Genomic DNA, 26422 nt, shown 5'->3' on the forward strand with positions numbered 1-26422 from the left:
CATAGAGACAGATCTTTGTCCAAAACTCTTGGCACGGAGAACCTCTTCCTTTGATACTCTTTGTTATTAAACAGATAGTGCTTTGATTATATGTAGCTTGATGGGTCCTGAAAACAATTAACTCTTAGAATTTTATCTACAGCATGTGTTTTTGGTAATTCATGGTGTATGCCCATTTTGGCTGAGTCAATGGTTCTTTCACAGGATGGTGGAATCCCATAAGCAATTTCAAAGATTTAATAAAAATTAAAAACATCAGGACAGTCTGATTTTGTGGATGTTAAAAGACTTCATGCACACTATTTTTCAAACTTCTAAAACTTAAATACAGTCATACTGAATGCATTACTAGAGTTTTTTTTTATTTGATTAGTGATACCTTATATTTTTACATGAAAAGTGAGTATAAGTTCAAATGTCATTTGTCATTAAGCATTTTAAGCAAGTATACATTGTTTAGTTTTTGGTAGAAAAAAATGTGTGTGTGTGTGTGTGTGTGCGTGTGTTTGTGTGTGTGATATTCGAAACAACTCAAAACTTGAACTAAATTAAGAACTGGGTAAAAACAATATTTTTATATGCTCAATTAGTATTTGTTCTTTATTTTTAGACATACATTTCTTACTTGAGATTTTAAAAGTACTGAAATATTTTCTAATTGGAGGTTTTATTAAATGCAAGGGAGATTTATTTAAAACACATACTGAAATTTTACATCCTTATGGGACAACTGAAAGCTTACCTTTTGAATGATTTTCAAGTGTTACTTATTACCGAAGTAAAGTGAACATTCTGGATCATGTGGAGGGTTTTGGGTACATAATCACTTAATTGAAGTGCTATATCAAATGTATCAGAATTGTTAAATATCTGAAAAACTAAATGCATTGTTTCATAGACTTATATGACATAATGTGCCTTGCAGAATATTTGCTTATAGAACCCTGTGTAGGTTTTAAGAGGTATCAACTTATTAGTAAATAGAGTTGGTATTGTAAATTTTGGGTTTGTATCTTAATCTTACTTTCTGTTGATATATCATGCTTTAGTTTTTGGAGTTGCTATAAAGTAAACCAGGCATTCAACAAAATAATGTGTTTCTGTGAAGCTCTCAAGTTTTTTCTGCAATAAGAGTTAATGTATTAGAATTATCTATTCAATGTGTTTAATAAACTTGCTTTTATCTGGGAATATTTTGAGAAGATGATTTAAAACAGAAGATATTTAAATTCTATGTGTAAGCTGGACAAAATTAATTTATTTACAAATAAGAGCTCTTTTTAAAGTTATTTATGAACTCCTGTTGCACAAATGAAAAAAACTTCAAAATTTGGTGTTTAATTATATACTCAGTGTCACTAATCAAATTGATATTCAAAAAGTCATGAGCCCCAAATTCTTTGCATTTCCTCCAGTTGCAAGTAAAATGCTGTACAAGTTCAAAGTGTATATGGTTATTAATATAATCCTCATACATTGAGAGGTTCTAGTTCTGTTATTGCTGTAGAAATAAGAATTGCTCCTGTGAATTCAGTTGGATTGTATATTGGATTTAAAAAAATCTCATGTTCCACTGTAATCTCAGTATTACTCTTCATGTTATTTGTATTTACAGTTATTTTTCAGAGAAATCAATTTGGTAGGCTTGAAATTGAGGTGGAAGACAGGAATGACATTGATGGAATTATTTTGATATTTAATGTCACAAATATACTAGAAAACCCTTTGGGTCATTTGACCTTCTTAAAGTATATAGTCTTAAAATCATGCAGATAAAGCTTTTAAAAAACTGGCAACAAGTGTGTACTTAGGTGTTCTATAAATGTAATAGATATGGTTATGTTATGAAGTTAATATTTACTGTGGAACTTTTTGTAAATGGACTCTCTACACTGTCTTTTTATAAAACAAAAGGGAACTTCTAATGTGATCCATGGGCTTTCCTTCATGTTTATCTCAGTCTACTCACATGGATTTCGTTTATTTTTTAAAGCTACAGCATTGTGTCATTTTTTTCTTTCAAATCTATTCCCTAAAATTTAATTTTCTTACATGAAAATTAATGTTGATTGAAGTTTGTTTGTAATTCATTAATCCTCTACGGCCCTTGAATTCCTGTCTTTTCTGTTTTGTTTTTAACATAGAGTGGTTTCATGAGTGCTAAAAATTTATTTATTAATAGAGTTGTTAAACAACCATGGTAAGAGCATATATTTCTGATGGTTTAGATTCTTAGATAGTGATATAATTTCTTAATATAGTTTATAAAATAATTTTATTCATACAGTTTCTACAAACAGTTGTCTACATTTTTTTATTTTAGGTTGTATGACAAGACAGTTTGTTTCCTTGTGAAGGGGGTCGTCAATACCTCCTGTTTTAAAGGCTAGCATATAGAAAGACAATTTAGATGGTTGCCGGTGGTTCACACTTGTCATCCTAGCTACTTAGGATGCTGAAAATTGAGTGTCATGATTCAAAGCCACGGTTCAAAGCCAACCTCAGCAAGAAAGTCGGTGAGACTCTTATCTCCAACTAAACACCAAAATTCCAGAAGTGGAGCTTTGGCTCTTGTGTAGCCTAACCAGCAAAGCTCAGGAACAGTGCTCAGAGAACAAACATGAGAAAGAAAAAGAAAAAGTTATGCTTAACAATTTTTGAAAAAAGTACTTTACAGTTCTTTTTCAAGTAGGAAATGTTAGCCTCTATGACATGTTTTCTCTATGACATCTGGTGAAAAGCAAAGAAAACTGTTATAATACAGATTTTGAGATAAAAGTAGTTGAAGTAGTTTGTAACTTAGGTAACTCCCACACTAGTGAGAGATGAAAGCAAAGACTTTTATGGAATTTCTTTGGCTGTATTTCAGCACTGTATTTCACCTTAGCCCTTATATAGAAAAAGGCTGAGGGCAATACCATTGACTGCATGAGAATGTGTATTGTTTTAAAATAAAATCAAGTGATTTCATTTGTGCTCAATTGGATGTCTTCTAAAGAACTATTGAAAGATCATTCGCGAACTAACAGTGGTGTGTGTACTAATTGTGAACATTATAGTTGCTTATCAAATACACTGCCTAAAACACTTAACAGTAGTCATCTTCAAAATCCCCTAGGTAGGCCCTGATATCTCAATGAATTCTGTGCTAACTCAGGAGCAGAGAAAAGGCTTTTTAAGATGTTTCATAAGAAATGTATATAATCTACAAGAACCCAGTAATTTTAGTATGGAATAATTTAGCAAAATTAATATAAGAAAGAAGCATACATAAATTTAAAAACATTTTCCCATGTAGAAGATATTACAGGATAGCTCCCTTGGGGCAAATGTATACTGTTCTAAGGAAAAGGGAACTTATTTATTGAAGTTATTTTATTTCAACTTGTATAGAAATCCATTTTTCATGGTAAAAGTGTTATGAATATTGAGTATGTTTTTGATACATTTACAATATAAAACTACAGGGGGTTTAAATTACAATGTTTTAGTGACAGTTGTGCTAAAATGTATAATTCTTATAATGTGAGAAACATACTCCCCCAAAGCTCTTTAAATGTTAAACATACAAGTTTCCCAATATTTTCATTTTAGTTTAAAATCTTTGCCTTTCTGTATTCATTTTTGGATTAATTTTAGTACCATATTGAGACACTCCCATGGCTGGTCATTGCAAACTATCATGCCATTTTATGTGTTATGCATTTTTACTGCTCATACCATTGTGTTAAATCATATTTCCATGTCTAACTATAAATTTGCTTATTTCTTTCTTTTATTTCCATCATAATGTCCATTTAATTCATTGAAGAGCAAGAAAAATATAACTCTTCCACTAAAGGTAAATATTAGTGTAACTTTTAATTTTATTTACTATTGTTACATTTCTTTTACAATATGCAAGTGTTATATAACTGTATTCTTGATATTGTGATGAAGATTATTTAACAGGTAGTTTTTTCCCCCATGGAGGCATTTTATAGGACATTTTAAAGAAATATTGTCTATAGTTTACTTCAAAGAGGAAATATTACTTTAAGACCAAAATAGCTTGGCTTCAAATTTTATTTGTCCTCTCTAATGATTAAAATCAATTCTGTAGAAAACAATAATGCATAATGTTATATATTAATATTTTATATCAAAATACATGGCATGTTCTTTGTTTCTATTTCAGTTTGTTATTTTCATTGCCTGCTCTCTTAATGAAGGATTAAGCTCTCACTTTCTATTCAGGATAATAGCTCCTAAAAATGAGCAGACAGAAAGTCCCTGGGTTTAGCATGGAAAATGAACCTTAGTAAGCTTTCTAAACCCAACCCAGCATCTGGAAGGCAGTACACAAATGTTGCTCTTCTGAGTCTCAAAATTATTCCAATACCCATAAATTCTATCTCCTGAGATACACATGAAAGAAAAATCATTCAGGCTGATGTGCTGATACATTCCTGACCTCCTCCTTTGTATCTTTGGATACGTTTTTTTTTCATCTTTGCCCATGAGTGTCCAGTAGGCTGCAAGCTTACCTCAAGTATATATGTTCCCATGCTATTTCTTATTAAATACTATCATTAACTGATAACCCAATAATTGAATTTGAATTTCCAGCTTAGTGCAACAATGTTAATAATATAACATTGAAATTGAATCACATAAAGCTGTATAGTTTAATAAAGGAACATTATTTCAGAATTCAAACTTGTTTGAGTCCATTTGTTTCTCTTAAAGGTAGTACTAAGATTGGCATCATTCCTTACTTATGAATGGGAAACACAAATTCTCAGAGGTGAAGAGCTTTTCCTGGTCATGGTCAGTAGTAGACTACCATGGAAGGTCCTTATTTTTAACATATTTCTCCTAAATGTAAATCTCAAATGTATGACCCTAAGTCGTAGATTACCTAGGATATGATATGAACCTTGATAGTACATAAAATGAAAGATAACAATTGTTTGTTTTAGTCTGAATTCATGACAATTATAACATATTCTTTCATAGTATATAAAATCCTAGGTAATAACTGTATACTAGTAAAAATGAAATATTCCATGAGACATGATGTTTTGACCCCCAAGTTTTGTAATGCTATATCCTGCATTTTTTAATTCGGTTATCAGAAACAACTTTATTTTCAATAGTACATGAGTCAATGTATTTGTTCTTAAATTCAGAAGAATTTTGTTAGCTTTAATTGATACATTTTATTGTGATTATATCATTAGACTTTATCTTGGAAATAAAAACATAACTCTAAATCATTTATCCAAAAAGAAGAAAAAAATCTTCATTTAGAGCTGTATGGCAAATATTAACCAAAGCTGTAATTGACATATCCAGACAAAAAAATCATGAGATCTAACAAAGTCTGTGTGAATTATGTATGCACATTTATGACCTTATTATAGAGCATGTCTGTTTTTATTTCTGTAAACTCAGTATGTTCCAGCTGGTAAGTGTCATCATCCTTCCAGATTGTCCTTTGAGACAGAATTCAGATGTATCTCATTTAACTAGAAATAACCAAAGGTATATCTAAAGTGCATCTAAAATGACATAAAGCAATATACCAGGATGCATTTTTGCTCTGGGGTTTAAGTAAGCACAATTCAGCCAGCAGAAAGGGTTCTTGAAACCCAGAAAGTGTAGAAATAAAGTCGAATTTTGTTCAAAGTGTTTTAATGATTTGTAGATGAGCTCATTGCACAACCAGTGGTCCCATTGGCCAGGCACTGCTCTCAGTCCTTGACATGGAAGATTTGCAGTTCTGGGAAAACTAAGATACTTAGCTACTCCATGTCTACAGTGCCAGTGTATTAATTTTCCAGCATACATTTGTAAGTCCTCACCTCATTAAGGAGGAATGTAAAATTCTATTAGCATTAGTGGTAGAATTCATGAAGATCTTACTATATAATGACTCAGCCAAGAGCATTTTCATTTTTCTCACTGTATTTTCATAGCAACCCACAGTGTAGCCAATGACATCCTCATTTTCTCCCGGAGAAATCTGTGTTTGATATTTAAAACATGGCTCCATCTCAGTCATTCAGTTGGCAAATGGAAGGATATGGAACTAGATACTAGTCTCCCTCCCAAAACCTTGTACTTCATCCCATTTTTCCCTACGCCCCCCAATAGTTAGATACCCTTTGTCAAGTATGGTATTTTGCAGAAATAGAGTCAAGGTGATGGTTAAGGAAACAGGGAAACTGTTAGAAGCTTCCAGATTCTGATTCCACAGCCACTGCTCCACCCTCTGTCTTACTGATGTAATATCCTCCCCCCTCAAAACAACAGCATCTTCCAGAAACCCACTTTGTTTTCCTTATCTTCCCCTGCAACCCAGGTTAACCTATCACTGGCTTTTCCTTCAAATTACCCACCCATGCAACTTGAGGAAAAAGACATACTGTATTTGAATAGATAAAACAGCATTGGTCTTGAGGAGTAAACTGTGTACTTACAGCTAGTGTTCAGATAACTTCACTTCCCTTTTAACTCCTTCTATGTTAAAAGCTGAGAGAAGATGAGCATTTTAGGTTTCACAGACTGCTTTTAGGCCTATTTTCAATTATTCATTTTAAAAGTAAGCCAATTTTTCCCTCTCTGCTACATTTCTTGGACAGTTTTAAAGAGCCCATGAATGTAGTTTGGGGCATCGAAATAATGATTTAAGAAGATCAAAACTGAACCAGAAATTAAATGACTTCCAGGTGAGAAAAAAATGCTATTGTCATAAATTTCTTAACTCATATGCTTTTAGAAATATAATTTCATAAGTGCATTAAATTTTTGGCTTATGGAAGTAATCTTGAGTCATAGGACGTATCACACTATCTTGCCTGCAAATATGAATTTTCTTTCTGATGAAATATGTGTGTTCGGGCACACCAGTAAAGAAAGACAACTAGTGTCAAAGTAATAGAGAAAAAGACAAAACAGCATTTTCTTTCACATTTTACTGAAGGCATATGTAGTAATCAATGTAACCAGATAGAAGTTAAAGATTTTCTTCTAGGTAGTACTAGATTTCTATATTTTAAGTACTAGATTTCTATATTAAATGCTAAATTACCTTCCCTCTGGCCAAAACATTCTTTTGAGGTGAGATTTGAGTTTGAATGTGAAATTACACAAATAATTTTATGGAACTGTGACTTTAAACTTAAATGTAATTCGTATATAAAGTGAATATATGAATTTTACCAATTTTTTGTTCCATTATTATTCTTGTTAAAATGGTGGTTGATAACCTATTTCAAAAGTGTGATACACTGGGAAAACTAGAAACATTATGTATTGACTCCTACTGACTATGTAAACTAATTTGTGTGTTTTTTAGAATCCACATTATCAAAGCTGTGTTTAAATAGTAACAAGGGATTTAAGTTTATTTACATTTGATTATTCCCTAGCCAATAACGTGATGGGCCAGGTGAATCGTAACTTGTTATTGTAGGTAAGGTTTCAAAAAGTCGGGATACCACCTCTGTGAGAAAGTGCTCACTGAACATGCTGAAGTCCCTGGGTTCCATTCCTGAGGTATGCATGTGGGCAAACACACACACACACACACACACACACACGCAACCCTCATGCAAACACACCCACATGTAAGATTATGTAAGTGCAAGTTACTTTTTAAAAAACACTTTGGAATATCTATGAACAGTTGTTTAAAGTTTCTCTTTTTTTTAGGCTCTATTCAGTAAAGAAAAAAGTAGTCTATAACTTTGTACAACTTCCTCTTCCCTACTCCATCTCTATATCTCAGTCTCTTGTCTCTGTCTACTGGTCTCTGTGTTTCTGCCTCCCCCTCCCCTCCCCGTTCCCCCTCCCCCTCCCCCTCCCCCTCCCCCTCCCCCTCCCCCTCCCCTCCCCCTCCCCCTCCTCTTCCCCTCTTCCTCCTCTTTATTGTCCCTCCTACCATCCTACTCCTCCCTCCTCCCCCCCCCTCCATCTTCTTTTCCCTTTCCTCACAAACACAGGAGTCATTGAAGCCTTATTGTTTTACTTCTTAGATCCAAAGGCTGAAACAGACCTGGTAGAACAATTCATAAATCGTTGTTTTGACTCCTGCCTACTAGCATGAACTTATTTACATCTGCATCATTGTATCATAGTATGCTAGCTGGTTGCATTCCATCAATCCCTAACCTGGCATGATGCAGTTAAGGGATATCCTAATTTCCCCTGTTGCTGGAGCTCTGGGAGAGGACAGGGAAGGAGAATATGCAGCTTTCTCCCTGTGTACACCCTCTTTGATATATTTTCTATAAAGTTCTATTTGCCTCTCAAATGTTGTAACTTAGATAGGGTCTATCAAATTCAACTTAGCAGCTATGGCACATCAGGTGTATCAAATTAGATTTTGTTGCCATTAGTGTAAGTGGAGTAATTAAAAGGATGGAAATTCTATTACAGGTTATTTGAGATGAACATGATTCTCTTAATGACTGGTTTTGCTAGCCCCTTTCTCCCTCTGAAGTATAATTACAGTCAGCTGTTTGCCAGCATTGTCCTTAAGAGGGCCTCCTAAGCAAGAGAGTGCTCTTTCTTCTTACTACCTTTAAAAGTTTTTAAGCCTGTGTAACACGAAAGAGTAAAAACAGATCTTTCATCAAGAGCTGGTCTCTCTTATCTGGTAAGGATAGACATTTTTTGTGTTACTTTCTGTGTTACTTTTTTTGTGTTACTTTGTGTTTTTTTTGTGTTACTTTTTTTTTGACACTGAGAAATGAAACCCATGATTAGACATACTGAGCAGTGTTTTAGTTTAGTAGAAATGAGCAAGATATTGTCTTTATTTGGTTGCAGTGAGACTTGAGTAGTTATTTGTACAAATACCCTCTTTCACTTATGCTGAAGTTCCATTTCAGTGATCCATCCATAGAAAATAAATTATTTTCTTTAACAATTATCTAAAGCCAATATGGTATTTTTCACTTAAATGTTACTGTTGCCTTTTGTGCATCTCATGCTTAGATATTATCTTTTCTTTCATTGTTTATATTATTGTTGCATAATTTTAAGATCCAAGGGAATGATACAGACATAACGAAAACAATCTGAAATGTTTCTATGCTTGCAAATCAAAATGAATTTACTTCAGAAATTTAAAAAGAAACCCAGGATTCAAGCATTTGTACATAGTCATAATATTTAAAATATTTGAAGTCAGATTCCGGTGGCTCATGCCTATAATCCTGCCTAATCAGGAGGCTGAGATCTGAGGATTGTAGTTCAAAGCCAGTGCAGGCAGGAAAGTCCGTGAGACTCTATTGTCTCCAATACACTGCTCAGAAAAAACTAGAAGTTGCACTGTAGCTCAAGTGGTAGAGTGCTAACCTTAAGCAAAAGCTCAGGGAACGAGCTCTGGCCTAGAGTTCAAGCCCCAGAACTGGCAAAAAAAAAAAAAAAAAAAAGAAGAAGGTTTGTATAAAGTTTATTTGTTTGTTGAGGGCAGAAGTTGTATAAGTGTTACATAAAAATTTATGTAATTCCCCAAGTAAGGATGAATATTAAAGGGATTGTCTTATTTTTAACTTAAAAACTTGATAGAAATTTTAATATGAAATAGAACTGGTTAAGTTTACCCTTAATACCTATGATGTGAATAAATTAGCAAATTAAAAACATTGTTGTGAATTAATTAACAGAATAAAAGACAAGTTCAGAGTAGCTTTCCATTTTTACAAATGTGAAGAAAGTATAATCACATTAATAGCCTATTGAAAAGACTGACAAAATGGAAGATTCTCTGAACAATGACTGGGAAACCAAAATAAAATTAAATAAATAAAACAAAAAGTAAAAAACAAAAAACAATAAACCTCTGTATGAAGGGATCTATCAAGAATTAATGAGGAGGGGCTGGGGATATAGCCTAGTGGCAAGAGTGCCTGCCTCGGATACACGAGGCCCTAGGTTCGATTCCCCAGCACCACATATATAGAAAACGGCCAGAGGTGGCGCTGTGGTTCACGTGGCAAAGTGCTAGCCTTGAGCGGGAAGAAGCCAGGGACAGTGCTCAGGCCCTGAGTCCAAGGCCCAGGACTGGCAAAAAAAAAAAAAAAAAAAAAAAAGAATTAATGAGGAATCATGTGATGAACTGATAGTTGATGATAGTTATAGGACTTTATTTCTGTAGTTTAGACCTTGTTGGTTCCCATTGGCATGTGTTAACGATTTGCTTCATTGATTCTAGCGGTTAAAGCATATTTAGCACTATTAACAATTTTTAGCCCTCTAAATTCTAAAACACCTCCAAGATCTAAAACTAAGGCTGGTTTTGCATTTGAAAATGTTCAGATACCAAAAGACCTTACTTGTAGAATATCTTAAGCACAAGTTTGCTATTGCCTTTGTAGAGTTTGAATATGATTCTTCATCTTGTATTACTTTGTAATCTTTACATTATAGGTTGTTGTCTTTGGCTTTCCATTCTCGTAGTTCTTAAAATATACTACTTCAAAGAATGAAGCATAAGCAGGACATTGTATGTGGCCTCAGTAATGGCACTCATTCTACATGATAACTTCCCTAGAGGAGGTCGTTCACCATTGCTCCTCTTGATCTGATGCTTTGGAATAAGGCTCTGAATGATTCCACCAAGTCCATAAGCTTACCATATTGCCACACCACAAGGAAGCAGAGACTTATATTTTTCTATTCAGAAAATATGGTTGCACATCATCATTGTCAACATGAGCTTAATTATGCAGTCTTGACATTATCTTATATCACATTTGTCTCATGTATTAAGTTAACTTTTAAAAAATGATCATGATCATTTTACTTTCACATGCTTAATAAGATAGAAACTTACATTATTTATCTTCTATTTCACAGGAACACTTAAAAGTTTAGAGTTTAATCACACACATATTACATAGATATATGTTATATATCATATATCATTAAATAGGCTTTGTTCATTATTATTTACTAAATGAATTCTTTCTCCTTATAAATACAACATTTGATATTTCCAATTCATGTTAACTTTTAGCTATGATTGAGAAATAATAAATGTGTATATGTGTGCTGGTACCAGGGATTGAACTCAGGGCCTTATGCTCTCTCTTCTCTTTTTTACTCATATCTGGTCATCTACCATTTGAATCAGTCCTCTAGTCAGCTTCTTTGCTCATTAATTGGAAATAATGCCTTTTCTACCCTAGCTGGCTTCAAAACTTAGTTCTCAACTCTCACCCTTCTGAGTAGCTATGATCACAGATGTAAGTCATCAGCACCTGGCTAGGTGTAAGAGATTTTGAAGTCAGAGAAAATCTGTTTTGAAGTTAAACCAGAAAAAAAATTTAATATATTTTTACAAGTTTAATATTCAGATTTTAATGGTAATAAATTTTAACTAAGTATACTATTTGCAGTAATCTTAAGCAAATTACAAAAAAATCAAGTTTCCCAAACAACCACTTTCTCTTTAGAGAGCAAACAACAGTCTTAGTCTTTTCCAAATATAAATTTTTCAATCACAGATCTTTTTAATATTATTAAAATATGCATTGGAAATATGCAAATAAGTTCAGCTTTTTCATAGATTTGTCAAGAATCATCTATCTTTGATCATGTATCTATAAAGAATCAACTTAAAGGCTAAAATTATTTGCAGGTTTTCTCCAGATTAGGAATTCTCACCGCAGAATGTGACATGAAAAGAAAAATAACTTCCTTAACCTGAGTCTTTTTAACAGAATATATTTTCCATTCAAAAATTATAACAAATTACATTGTTTTGTAAAGTAGACTTACTCTTCTGTTCGTACATGTTTCAATCAGAATTCTCTTTGGTGAATTTTAGAAGACAAAAAAATGATTTCGCATCTGTGATTATAATTGTAAAAATTAGTTACTGATTTATACTTTCTTAATTGTATCAGGTGTGTTTTTGATATACCTCTGACAATATGTCATATTGGAAAGGAAAATGAACAGATGTTGGAATGAAAAAAAGAGATTTTTGTTTAGTAAATATTTTTGGTAAATTAATACTTTTTATAATGAACAATAAGGCATATCTTTCAGCTTACAATTCTAGAAAAATTTTTTGACCCTCAGCTTCCCCAAGAGAGGCATTTTTATAAATTTGCAGTCAATTACATCTCAGGGACTCGGAGAGATCAATTGTTAAATATACAGTCACTCTAGCGTTTACTAAAGTTTAAATCATGTATAAGAAACATTCTTATCTTATTTAACTATATGATATAGCAACTTTTTATCAAAAACCAAATGAAAATACATTACTGGAGAAATGAAAGGAATTACTAAAGTTTTACTATGCAACAATTTTAAGAACTTAAAACCCTAATGTCTGTTTTTTAAGTCGTTAACAAAGCATTTTAATGATTTTGTTAGCTTATAATACTACTGACTTTCAGACTGTTCCTGGAGTTTGAATTTAAGGTGAGGATTCAGGGAAATGTTGGAAAATGTCTTCTATTTTATTATTTTTATTGTATTATTTATTAGAATTAAAATATACAAAAGTAAAAGAAATTTAAATGTCAGTCAATAATCATACTTTTAAAAAGTGAAAAATAGATCTCTGAGTTTTCTCTGGGACTTGGTTAATTTTACTTATAGTGACATAATTGGTGGACTTAATTCACATTTGATGAATATTCTTTATGTAAATTATATAAATTATTAAAATTGTCTTTCTTTTTAATTATGTTATTAGTATTCCATTTTACTTGATAAATTGGCCTTACTATTTACCTTGCTATACCTATAGTCTAGAAATAATGTCATTTTGTTTTATAATATGCAGCTTGGAAATTAAATGGAAAACAATCAAAATCTCTAACAAAGTTCAAGAACTTCAACTTTCACACTGAAGGACTCCAGTACTTATGAATAAAAAATGATGTTGAAGCACAGTAACTTGTATAAGACAGTTATTTCAGGCTAATCACTAACTGTATGTTATCGGGAAATAATGAGAACATCTCAAACACGTGTACAATATTGTATGATAATATAAAGCAAATAATAAGCTATTCGTGTTTTGCTTCTATTTTTCTTCACGAGCAAGAAATGAGAGTAGCAACTTCACTTTTGATGGGAATCAAGAGCTCCAGCTTGACTTCAAGCATAACACTAATTTGGAGATTTTTTTCCCCCGTGTTTGACATTTAAACTGTGTCTTCTTCAGCTGGTCACTAATGGCTCATGCCTTTAATTCTAACTACCCAGGATTCTGAGATCTGAGGATCACAGTGTAAAGGCAGCCTGGGTAGGTTGGGAATATGGCATAGTGGCAAGAGTGCTTGACTCATATACATGGGTTCAATTCCCCAGCACCACATATACAGAAAACAGACAGATGTGGCGCTGTGGCTCAAGTGGTAGAGTGCTAGTCTTGAGCAAAAAGAAGCCAGGGACAGTGCTCAAGCCCTGAGTCCAAGGTCCAGGACTTGCAAAAAGAAGGGTAGCCTGTGTAGACAAAATGAGGAATGTTCCTATTTCCAATTAACCACCAAAAAGCCAAAAGTGGAACTGTGGCTCAACGGGGAGAGCTCTACCCTTAAGTGAAAAAATCTAAGCAAGTTGGGGAGGCATCAGTACTACTGGAGCGTGTGTGCACGTGCACACACTTACACACAATATCCACATCAAATTATTTACACAATGTCCCCAACAAATTCTTTAAAAATAACTTTAGTACACTAATTATCTTTACAACATAAGAATGAAGTCAATTTAAAATATTTTTCAGATAACTCTTATTTAGGAATTCCTTATGATTTAGTTTCAAGTTTTGCAATTTAAAGATTTAAATGTAACCATATAAAAAACAAATAACCCTCTTAGTGACATAAGACATTGTCTTGGCAAGGTTCAGTCACTGGAACCATTTTAAAACTGCCTTAAACAAGCAGCTCTTAGGAACTAATCCTGAGGGTCGACTCATTAACTTCCTAAGAACTTCAGGTTGCTTAGCTTGGTACTAGTGGTTCATGCCTGTTACCCTAGCTACTTGGGAGGCTGAGATATGAGGATCAAGGTTCAAAACCAACCCAGGCAGAAAAGTCTGTGAGACTTTTATCTTCAGTTGACCAGCAAAAAAGCAAGAAGTGGAGGGGTGGCTGTAGTCACAGAACACCAGCCTTGAGTAAAATAACCAAGGGAATCACCAAGCCCTGAATTCAAGCCCAGTACCAGTCTGCACACAGACAGACACACATACCCATACACACACACTACAAATAATAAAAGTGAACTAAAATCTGTGAACAACAACAAAAAAAAACTATTTTAAAATTCTTGAAGTTGTTGTTAGCTTAACTGTGCTCACCAAAAGATAATAACATTTAAATCTGCTCATTTAGAAGGTGGGAATTCTGAATTGAATTGCCTTAAGTTTCAAGTATAGAATTAATGGATTATAAACCATCTGGCTTCTTCAAAGCTCACTGCAAATGACTGAGCAGTTCCACGAGGTACATGTACCATTGGCAGGAGACAGGAGCAGATATAAACTCATTTTTTTATATTGCATATGGCTTCCTGCAAATATAACACATTCTAATAACTTTGTTTCATCTTGCAGTTACTATCATGTAGCATCTGTATTGCTCCTTGACTCTTGCTGTGTTGTTGAGTAATGACTTCAGGACTGCTGTACATTCAGCTCTTCACTGAACCATCTTTCTGTCATAATGATAGTCACCATTTATTGTCTCTGAAGTAAAACAAGTGTGTCATTGCTTTAACTCACGCACTTGTGATTGTAGAAATGGATCTTGTCTCTTTTTAACTCACTGAATTGAGCAGTGTTAAACTTTTAACAACATAGTATCGGTATGAATAAAAATTTCATTAAAACACTGTACTTGAAATGATAAAATTTACTTATATGCTTATTAATGGTAGTAGCAGCATTGTTTAGGAAGAATAATAGGCCACATTTAGGCAATTTATAATAGAAAATTTTGTCAATTTCTTTATAATCTCCTTGTAAGGGATGAAATCAGAAGTCAAGTCAATCAGACATATTAACAGTGACAAACTTAGGTTGCTAAATTTTTCCCCATTTTCCTCTTGTACTATACACATACAGTGGCTCCCACCAGTAATCCTAGTTACTCAGGAGGCTGAGATCTGAGGATCAATGTTTGAAGACAGTCTAGGCAGGAAATTCTGTGAGACTCTTATTTCCACTAAAACTACCAAAGAAACCAAAAGTGGTGCTGTGGCTCAAGTGGTAGAGTGCTAGCCTTGAGCAGAAGCATCTCAGGGACAGTACACAGCCCCTTGATTCAAGACTCAGGACTGCCACAAGGAATAAACCTTAACACTTGTTTTGTAGTCTGCGTAGTCCGAGAAATTGACAAACAATTAATAATAAACTTACATCACATTCAAAGACAGATATAAGCTTCACGCAGTCTTTTTCCTCCTTTCATTTATAAAACTTCAGGAATTAAAGACAGATTTTCAAAGCCAGGTTGTTTATAATGAATTCTAATTTAAGCCATACTTTATTAAAAACTATGGTTTTTCCTAGATAGCCAAACTTATTGTTTTAGGAGATAAGTAAAGGCTTAGAAGGTATGTATTTCTTTACTTATTATTATTTTAACTGTTAAATTAACATATCTTATTTTCAGGACTTATGAACTGTATGCTGTTTATATGGAATTTTATACTGTTCATACAGATCCATGAAAAAGAGAATGACAATGTTTTATCCAAGGCCATGTTTAGCACTGGAAAATAATATCAGAAGCTACTGGTAGATTTATGATTTAATAACAATGTCCCTGGAAAGCAGATGATTTCCAAGTAAACAAGTTTTAGATGATACTGCTACCTGAGGAAGGCTTGTGCACGCATGTAAGCATGTGAATATATGTGTGATGTGCAAAGTACGGAAATGGGTTTTCTCTATATAGATATAATCAACAACCAATTGAGTGACTTTACCAATTGAGTGGTCTTATATAATCAGTTATAAATTGATCATCTGTTACTAACATTTGTGTTAACCATTCTATGTAATTTAAATCATGCTTATCTTGACATTAATAGTGGCTACGATTGTATAGCTTGCATTTTGTTTGATTTAATAATCACATGTTATTTTAGACACTTATTTACTTGAATCCTGTTCAAAAACATTGAAATCTGAAACCATTCAGTTCCTGAAAAGTGTTTCCCATGTTTTAATAGGCTTCCATTGTGTGTTTTTACAGCAAGCTTAGTAGTGGAGGAGCGAACAAGACAGATGAAAATGAAAGTGCATCGATTTAAGCAGACAACAGGGTCTGGTTCTAGTCAAGAACTTGATCGCGAGCAATATTCCAAGGTAAAACCAGAAGTGTCCAACTGACAGTCCCCCCTTCCAATAGTATATTGTGTGTGTATCAGCAGGATCATCAAGCTCAGAAATGTAAGGGACGTTATCATTGAATAACAACCTTGTGTGGTATGATCTATCAAAGCCTACCTCACCTCTCGATACTTTCATAAGGTATAACTATTAAAATATGTTTTAGGAACTTGGGTTTACTTTTTTCCAAAAATATATAAAGCATTGATATCTATGTTGGTATTAGTTAATCATCATCAATCAAATTCACAGACATGGGCAGGATATATGAAGGCATTTTATTACCTGAATGTTATTGAAATGTTGCAGGTTAAATGTCATAATACATATTTATAGTCTTAAATATTATTTGGGGTTCATATTTCCTATTGAGACTACTTAATGACAAAAATCATATTATTTGATAGTTTTTATTTATCTGACTGGTAAGAAAATTAACTAATTTCAAACTCTTAGAAGCTGAAAATCACACGATTTCAAAAGCTAGTGAGCACTTAATTTATATTTCAATATTAGGATCTAGGAAGACACAGGAGTTTATAAACTGCTATCTAATAAGTTTAAAATACTATAGAATTTTATGCTTCATTGAATAATTTTGCATTCATTGTGTGGTTTGCCTTAAATATTTTCTGCATGTTCACTTTGTTTATCAATTTACATGTCGATATTTATATATGTTATCTCTAGTTCATTTTTAATATTTAAATTTACATTCCTTTTTTATTATCTTTAAGTAGTTGTATAAGCTGGTGTCAATTCAACATGTCAATTTAGGAAAAAAGTAACAATTTCATGTAGCACATTAAAAATAACAACAAATAATGATAAACCATTTGTTTCCATATCTTGGAGTTCATTTCACTTAGCATCATCATATGTGATCATATGTACATAGTTATTGAACTATTGTGATCACCTGCTAGGACTATACTAGACATACTAATTAATACCAATGGGAGAAACTATGTTTCTTTGGGTTTGGCTCACTTCTCCTTGTATGATTTTTTTTCTAAGTCTTTCCTTTTCTTTACGAATGGGCAATGTCATCCTTTTTGATAGAAGCATAGAATTCTGATATATATATATACATATATATGTACATATATATGTATATATATCAGAATGTATGTATATATACATATATATATACATATATATACATATATGTACATATATATATGTATATATATATCACAATTTATTGATCCATTCTTCTACCGAGGGGCATCTGGGTTGGTTCCATATTTTAGCGATGGTCAATTGTGCTAGTCTGAACATGGTTGTGCTAGTAGCTTTAGTGTGGCCTTGTTTGTGGTCCTTTGGGTAAATGCCCCAAAGTGGGGTTTCTAGGTCATAGGTGAGCTCTATGTTTAGCCTTCTGAGGAACCTCCATAATGCTATGAGTACAAGTAGATCTCGATCACTGTCACTCTTTCCACCACCTCCCCTAAATCTTATTTTTATTTATTTATTTATTTTTGCCAGTCCTGGGCCTTGAACTCAGGGCCTGAGCACTGTCCCTGGCTTCTTTTTGCTCAAGGCTAGCACTCTGCCACTTGAGCCACAGCACCACTTCTGGCCGTTTTCTGTATATGTGGTGCTGGGGAATCGAACCCAGGGCCTCATGTATACAAGGCAAGCACTCTTGCCACTAGGCCATATCCCCAGCCCCTAAGTCTTATTTTTAAAATACTGCAAAAGTGGCAGAAATCATTGCAGGTCTATCTTTGTTATTTAGTCCTTGGAAGTAACCATCAAAAATAAAATAAAATAAAAATTATATTAAATCTATAGAATTACCTTGTAGTATAGTCTGAAAACCCCAGGGTTGGAAATAATGGAGATTTCTCATCATGTATATTCAGTGACTAATACAAAAATTAGAAGCAAATACAAAATATAATTTATCATTTGTACCTTGCATTTTAGATAGTCTATCATGCAACACCCTAAGGTAGATGCAAAAGGGTGTCCAACCAAGACAATGCAGAATGCCAGTGTGATTCAGTGAGGCCAGAACATACCCAAATCCCAAAGCATTTCCAATAACTTTTTAAAAATCCATAAAGTACCAATGCCTAAAGTATGAAACTGTAACCTCTCTGTATATCAGTTTGATAATAACAATTTGAAAAAAAATAAAAAAAATAAAAATCCATAAAGTAAAAAAAAGATTTCTAAGCAAATGAAAATGATTTCTCTGAGTTGTCCTTTGCTAGCTCTGTACATCATCTCTGTGCTTTATTCACTATGATAGTCCCAGTGAATCAGCTTACTTATCTTTTACCTTCATGCATATCATCCTTGACTTTAAAAAAGAAAATCTACAAGTGCAATAAGAGATAGAAGAGCAGGGAAATTATGTTTTTTTTTTCTTTCACATTTAGATTCACTTATTTTAACTTTCTTTTAACTGAGAAGGCTTCATTAAAGCTAGAAGTGCTTTACTGATCTCTTAGTATTATGTCAAAAGTGAAATTGAAAAGAACAGTAAGCAACTAGGACTGAAAACATTTTGATATCATTCTGAACAAGGACTTTAGTTACTAATCAGTCAATCAAAACATGTACAAAACAATGCTGTGCAGTTCTTAACCTAGCATTATGCTAGAAGATCTTGTCACTCAAAAGGCGGCTTGCCTGATTTAGGAAGATGCCAAATTCCCTGGATCATAGAAATGTACAGCTTAAAGACAGTTGGAACTCTTCTACTTATATTACTCATTTACCTAATTTATGACTGTGGCCTCTGAAGAGTGGAGGTAACTTATCCCCATTAATAAAGCCTCTACATAGGGTGTTTTGGGACTTTGGTACCACTAGTTCTGGTTTGTCTATCACTGAAACATGCACATTATTCCAGCCTAACTCAGGTTCTCATAGGGCTTTTAATTTTGGTTTCTCCACAGCTCCTTTCACCCATTTCTCCCTCTCTTTGCATCTGGTTATTTTATTTAAAAAAAAATCCATGCCTTTCAAATATGTATACCATATATATATATATAAATATATATACATATACATTTTGATATTTTGATATATCAAATATAGCACCTAAAATGATTTTAGTTGTAGTTACAATAAAAGTGAGAGTAAAAGTAAGGTAGCTTAGCTGGGCACTGGTGGCTCACACCTGTAATCCTAGCTACTCAGGAGGCTGAGATCTGAGGCTTATGGTTTGAAGGGCAGAAAAGTCCTTGTGAGACTCTTATCTCCAACTAACCACTCAAAACACCAAAATAGTGCTGTAGCTCAAATGGTAGAGCACTAGGCTCAAGCACACAGAGACACAGGGACAGTGCCCAGTCCATGATTTCAAGCCCACAACCATAAAAACAAAGAAACAAACAAACAAAAAGTAAGGTAGCTTAAAAATCTTGAAAGAATATGTGAGAGGAACTAATGATGATAAAACAACAACTAATTTACTATTATCATGTTTTGGATTAATGCTTTTATAGTTTTTTATTATTATATTTGTCTTAAATTGAGATGACAAATTTATATATGGAAATATGATTTTTAAATTCCTTTTTTATTATTTAACACTAAACATTTTTAACTTTATTTTGCAAATATTTCTTTTTATTGCTATAGCTAGGTACCTGTGTTATTATGAATATAATAGAGATTATGTTTTGAACCTTATTTCTTTAATAACTCGTGTGTGTGTGTGTGTGTGTGTGTGTGTGTGTGTGTGTGTGTATGCTTATGTGTCAATCCTGGGTCTTGAACACACTGCATAGGCAATGTCCCTGTGCCTTTTTGCTCAAAGCTATCATTTTACCACTTTAGCCACAGTTCCACTTCTGGATTTTTGCTGTATAATTGGAGATAAAAGTCTCACAGAAGTTTTCTGCTTAGGTTGGCTTCAAACAACTATACTCAGCCATCTGAGTACCTAGAATTACAGGCAGAGGCCATTGGTGCCTATCTCCTTTATTAACGTGTGTGTGTGTGTGTGTGTGTGTGTGTGTGTGTATACAAGCATGCCAACACTGGGAGCTTGAACTCTAGTCTGAGTATTAGCTGTCCCTTAGCTTTTTTTTTTGCTCAAGGCTGCTACTCCACCACTTGAACTACAGCTACACTTCTGTCTTTTCTTTTTCATGGTTAAGCAATGAGTCACATGTACTTTTCTGCCTGGGCTGGCTATGAATCAGGATCTTCAGATCTCAGCCTCCTTAGTATTGATATTTTGTAATGACCTTATGCACTTACAGCATATTTTTCCCTTTATAGTCGTACTGTGCTGGGAACTAATGATACCACACTTGATAGGTTAAGCACTATCTTACTTGAATTATGTCCCCACTTTCTAAATTGTTTTTGCAAACAATTCTTACCATTTTTCTGGGGCTGTTCTCAGGTAGAGATCTCCCACACACACCACTTTCCACATAATTGGAATTAAAGTTGTGCTCCATGAATCCTGGGTTCTTCTGCTGACTGGGTCTCACTGACTATTTTTCCTTCAGTTTACTTCATCTGTGGGTTTAAACAACTAACATCCTCTTTGATGAAGGAATTAGCACCAAGTTTGCTTTTGAAAAACCACAAAACTGTTTTGGTATCCTTGAAATATGTCACATGCTATTTTTCCATTGATATTATTCAGAGTCACATACCTCACTGATGGGTTGCAGTTGGAACCCCGATTCACATTGCTGAGCTCACGTTTTAAAAAGCACATAGATTTCTTTACCACAGAAGCAGCCAGTAAGATGGATGGCATGATCTTTGTAGTAGTTGTGGAGTGTTTATTACTTGCTTCTAAAAACAGAAGTTCTATGTTTAGATCCTCTGTCCCATCAATAACGTACCTTCTTGTTGTACACAAAGTACAATTTTTTTCTGAGGATATGGTGTTCCTCAAATTTTCGTTATTCTACTAAAGTATGGAACTACTAGCTAGGAAATTTAACAAGTCATGCTGAAGGAACAATTAAGGTAATTATTTAAATTTTACCATGCTTAGATAAATCGAGAAATATTGTCATAAAATATAAATTATCTTTCATTCATGTAAATGTAATAGACTAAAAATGAAAGTGAAGAAATCCAACTTTTTGTTTCAAAATGGTAGATTTTTCTTTTTCATAAAGAACAATTTCTTTTGACATTTTCATCCTGCCTGTTCACTAGAATAGCTAAGGGATCTAGATAAATAAATTGAAGAAGTGATGGTTTTTATAAAAAGAAGATTCTCTCTTGATTGGAGGAATATTTTCATGCATTCCTATGCTATGCTACTGTTTAATACTGGCAATTGCCAACCATCATTTGTCATGAGTGGCAAGATAGTGCTAGAAAATGCTATACACTTGATAAATTCATGGAATATTAGATCTTAATTATTTACTATTCTTTCATAAACAAGCTATCATTCCAGTATGTTTGTACAGAGCCTATTTGTATGGTCACAATTGTTTAAAAGCAGTAATTTACAAGTTATGTGTGTAATCACGTTCTACTTTATGATCAATTTAAGATTTTAGTGCTTACTTGTAAATTGGAAATAGCTCTGGATGAAATTAAAAGGCCTTTTAGGTTCACAATATCTGATATGTCTATTTGCTACCAAACTGAGTAATAATTCAATATATTATTTTCAATACACTAAGTTGTTGAGTTAAGATCAAACACCATTTGAATAACGACCTTAGTTCTGGGCATAACAGGATGTATAAAATATTGTAATTAAGCATATGGCTTTCCATCATATAATTTTGATGAATCCTTTAGAGAATTAATTTTGAAGATATTCTATAATATAGTAATTGTTCTTCATATCTGATAGAAAATTCTCTCACCAGTTAATATAGGACAGGTAAAGAATAAAATCAATCATTAAATATTTTAGCATTAAACTACATGAAGGTTTATGAGGGAAAAGGGATCAAATTGTCTAGGATTATTTTATGAAATACTATTTAGAAGTATTTTTCTGTACATATAAATCCAAATTTTAGTATAAGAGGCAACAAGGATAGATAATTTTTCTGTAGGTTTAATGTCTAATTAGTATTTTCACATCTTTATTTTACATAAGTATAAAAATCATGAATATAAATTTAAATTGAATGGCAGGAAATGTAAAATACTCAAGTACATAGTTATATATACATATATTTTTGTGTAAGAATACTTAGTATCTTATCCTTAAGGCAAAAGACTATAAAAGATAAAGGAACTAGTCCTATGTTTTAAAACTTCTTCTCATTATATAAGCTTGCTACTTAGTATAATTATCATATGTATAATTCATAAGCTAGTCACTATGGGGACCATTGTAAAAAAAACAACAGAAAAGAAAACTGGAGCAGAAATAAGTATAGATAACTAACTCCCTTTATATGTCTGCATATTTTAATCTTTCACCTGATGATTCAGAAAATCATAGAAAATGAATGTCGAAGACAAGTTCAATGCTATTTAAATTCATGTGTATTTGAAATGCAAGTAGAAATAGTGTATTTTACTTTTGACACTGGAATAATTATTTAAATATGAAAATGCCTAGCCAAAGGAAGAAAGATCAGAGACCATTGCCTTTGTTACACTACTCTGCCAAAACCCTCACTGAAGCCCAAGCCCTGTGTTCAGTGAAGATATCTTCTAGATATCTTCACATATATGAAATCTGATAGATTACCATTTCTTAGAATAAAGTCTATAGGCAAATAGAATAGCTTTAAAAGAAGTGAACAAGTATAGACAGATGTAAGTATATACAACAAGAACTAAAAGTAAAGAAAACAAGCAATAGTAAAAATAAAAGCAAGAAATGAAGAACTAATGGAGTAGGGGGAAAAGCATGTTTTAAACACTTGTAAATAATTCACTAAATTTTCCATCCAGGCATTGATATTATGTGTTCAGTTTTCATAAACCATTTCTTATTATTGAGAGCATATCAGATTCTTATATTGGAAATCACTTATTACCTTAATGTTTGAGCTCATTTGGCTTCCACAACTTTTTACAAAGGTGCAGGCTAGTTTTGTGTGGTTTAAATATTCATTAACCTCACCATCGTGTCTTTTGTTTAGTTCTGTCTTTCACCATGATCTGATGATGGAGCTCACCCTCTCTTGTTTTTAATCTTTAGTATAATATACATACAGATCAGTACAGAAGCTGTGATAACGTCTCTGCCAAGTCTTCAGATAGCGATGTCAGTGATGTGTCTGCCATTTCTCGAGCCAGCAGTGCCTCCCGCCTCAGCAGCACAAGCTTCATGTCAGAGCAATCTGAGCGCCCCAGGGGAAGGGTCAGGTGAGTGGGCAACGCTGTTCATATTGTCTAGAAATATCACATCAAAATAATCCAACAGCTTGAGCTTTTCCCAACTACTCTGTAACCAGCAACAAGGTGTTTGGTAGTCTCCACTGTCAGATACATATAACTTTTTCTTACAATTATAACTTTAGTGGTGCCCAATTTCCCTTATAATGTGATGACATTCACAAATGTAGCCTTTAGTGTTGCATCTGTAAGTTTTGTTTTTTCATGTAAGGAACCAAATGAAAAATATTTTAAGTTTTGCAAAACAGTATCTGTCAAAATTTCTCAACACTATCATTTTCATGTGAAAGCTATGTAAACATAATATAGCTTTTTTTTGCGGGGGGGGGGGGGGGAAGCAGATTTTCCTCCCAGGCTATTATTTGCTCCACTCTTCTACAGCTCCTTAATTCTGCTGTCACAGTAGATGGTACACTTAATAAGATAAGAAAATACATAACACATCTGCATCATGTGTGAGGAATCATTAATAGTGTCCTTTACTGGAAAAAAAACACCTTATTCATGTTCTGTCTTAATGAATGCAGGCTCATGGAAGAAGCATAACCGCAATTTGTTATTAACCAGTTTTCAGAAATAGAAGTTAGATGGAAGGAATTTTCTGGTTGAAGAAAGTGAGTCCCATCAAATATAAATGTTAAAAACAGCATTCTGAATGTCTGATGCTGTTGCACAGTAAAATATATCCCAAAGATTTCTTTTTCCTGGATTTCTCATGTTCCTACTAACCATTTCACAGTCTGACAATCTAGATGAGCAATTTTAAATGTTATTTCAGGAAGAAAACAAAGGAAAGACAAAATGTTTAGGCTACTTTGTAATGATCTGTGATTTTATACAGAGTGAATTATGTTTGTGTATTAAAGCCAAAATTAATTCGGGGGAAATTGCCAACTTGACCTGAATAGAAATGTTATGACACAAAGCAAAAAAGTTTCTGGATTAATAAGAGTAGTCTTATTTGTTAAAGGTGGAAGGGAGATAGGTAGACCTAAAAGGATAAAAATAAATTTCTTGTGCATCTATTTTTCCTAAGCACTTTGCTGTTTTCTCCTTTTATTTCTTTCTCTATAGCTTAAAACCCATAAGAACTAAGACTTTATTTTATGAAAGCAGATATGTAAACTTAGTCACTAAAATTTATAGCTAAACAAGATCTCCCTTAAGCTAATATGAGAGCTATTATTGTGAACTCACGCTTTTTAGCAGTAAATTTCATAAGTGATATACATTTGATCTTTTTAAAAAATACTATGAAGGAATGCAGGAAAAATGTTTGTTTTGAGAAAGAACAAACTACTGACATCCTTGGGCTAGTTATTCTTTTAACTACATTCTTATTTCTTCAACTGCTGTAACACACAAAAGCACATGTGTAAGTGCACTCTCACACACACACACATGCATGCATGCACACATACCCCTCAATCATGAAACTTCTAGTACAAGTTGGAGAGTAAGTGCTATGAAATGAAAGGAAAACAAAACAGAAGCCAGGTATCAGCAGCTCCTCACCTACTACTCCTAGCTACTCAGATGGCTGAGACCTGAGGATCAAGGTTTGAAGCCAACCAGCCAGACAAGCCTGCGAGACAAATCTTAAACTAAACAGCAAAATGCCTGTAATGGCTGTATGACTGTATGACTCAATCAGCGAGACAATCATGAGGGAAAGAGCCAACCAAGAGCTCCAGGCACTGTGTTCAAATCCTAGTAGCAGGAGAAAGAAGTGACTTCAGAATAAAGTCATCAAAATGTTGTAGTTCACTAGCATAGAATAAGAGCAGTTTTTCTATCACTATTCCATAGCCTCATCACTAACGCCATGAAGAAAGATTGTGATCTATATAATATTAGTTCTCATTTATATTCTTTGTACCTAACATTCACATAGATTTTATAATTCTTTGTATTCATCGTAACTATTTTTTGTGTGTGTATGTGTGTGTGTGTGTATGTGTGTGTGTGTGTGTGTGTGTGTGAGAGAGAGAGAGAGAGAGAGAGAGAGAGAGAGAGAGAGAGAGAGAGAGAGATAATGTCCTGGAGCTTGAACTCAGGGCCTGGACTCTGTCCCTACACTTCTTTTGCTCAAGGCTAGCACTCTACCACTTGAGCCATAGAACCACTTCTAACTTTTACTGAATGGTTAACTGGAAAAAAGAGTCTCATGGGACTTTCCCATCCTGAATGGCTTTGAACTACAATCCTCTGATCTTTGTCTTCTGAGTAGCTAGGATTCCAGGCATGAGCCACCAGTCCCTGACTTCATCTTAATTTTTAAATCTTAAAAATGTCATCAACTTCTATGATAAAATATATTTATATGTCATAAATAGTAGCCATCTTTTGCGTTCTTATATTTAAGGATTTTATTATTTTTTTCTCTTTGTGGCATAACTGGGGTTAGAGTTCAGGCCTCATGCTGCTAAGCAACTGCTATAGCACTTCAGTCCCACATTCATCTTCAGTTTGCTTTATTTTTCAGATAGAATCTCATACTTCTTGCCAAGCCTGCCTCAGTCTCAGTTCTACTACTTAAGCCTCCTCTGTAAATGGGATTACAGGCATGTACAACTATGCCTGGCTAGAACTTTATTATTTTTCAAAACTTAGCTTATATTCTCAAAGATATTATAATTACACTTAAGAGTTTATGTTCTGGCTCCTTGTGTACATCTTCTCTCCTGATTACATGATATAAAACATGCAGTACATATTTCCTTGGGTAGACTTTATTTTATGAGTCAATGA

General features: G+C 33.5%; 1 protein-coding gene across 1 annotated transcript in view; it reads left to right on the forward strand.

Moving 5' to 3' along the window:
• Positions 1 to 26422, forward strand: part of Rims1 (regulating synaptic membrane exocytosis 1) — a 547387-nt gene that overhangs the window by 425122 nt on the left and 95843 nt on the right. The window contains 2 exon segments of the mRNA XM_048353904.1: positions 16224 to 16336; positions 23475 to 23641. Coding sequence (XP_048209861.1) covers positions 16224 to 16336; positions 23475 to 23641 — 280 coding nt within the window.

Source organism: Perognathus longimembris, chromosome 9, assembly GCF_023159225.1.
Source record: "Perognathus longimembris pacificus isolate PPM17 chromosome 9, ASM2315922v1, whole genome shotgun sequence".
Classification (NCBI taxonomy): Eukaryota; Metazoa; Chordata; class Mammalia; order Rodentia; family Heteromyidae; genus Perognathus; species Perognathus longimembris.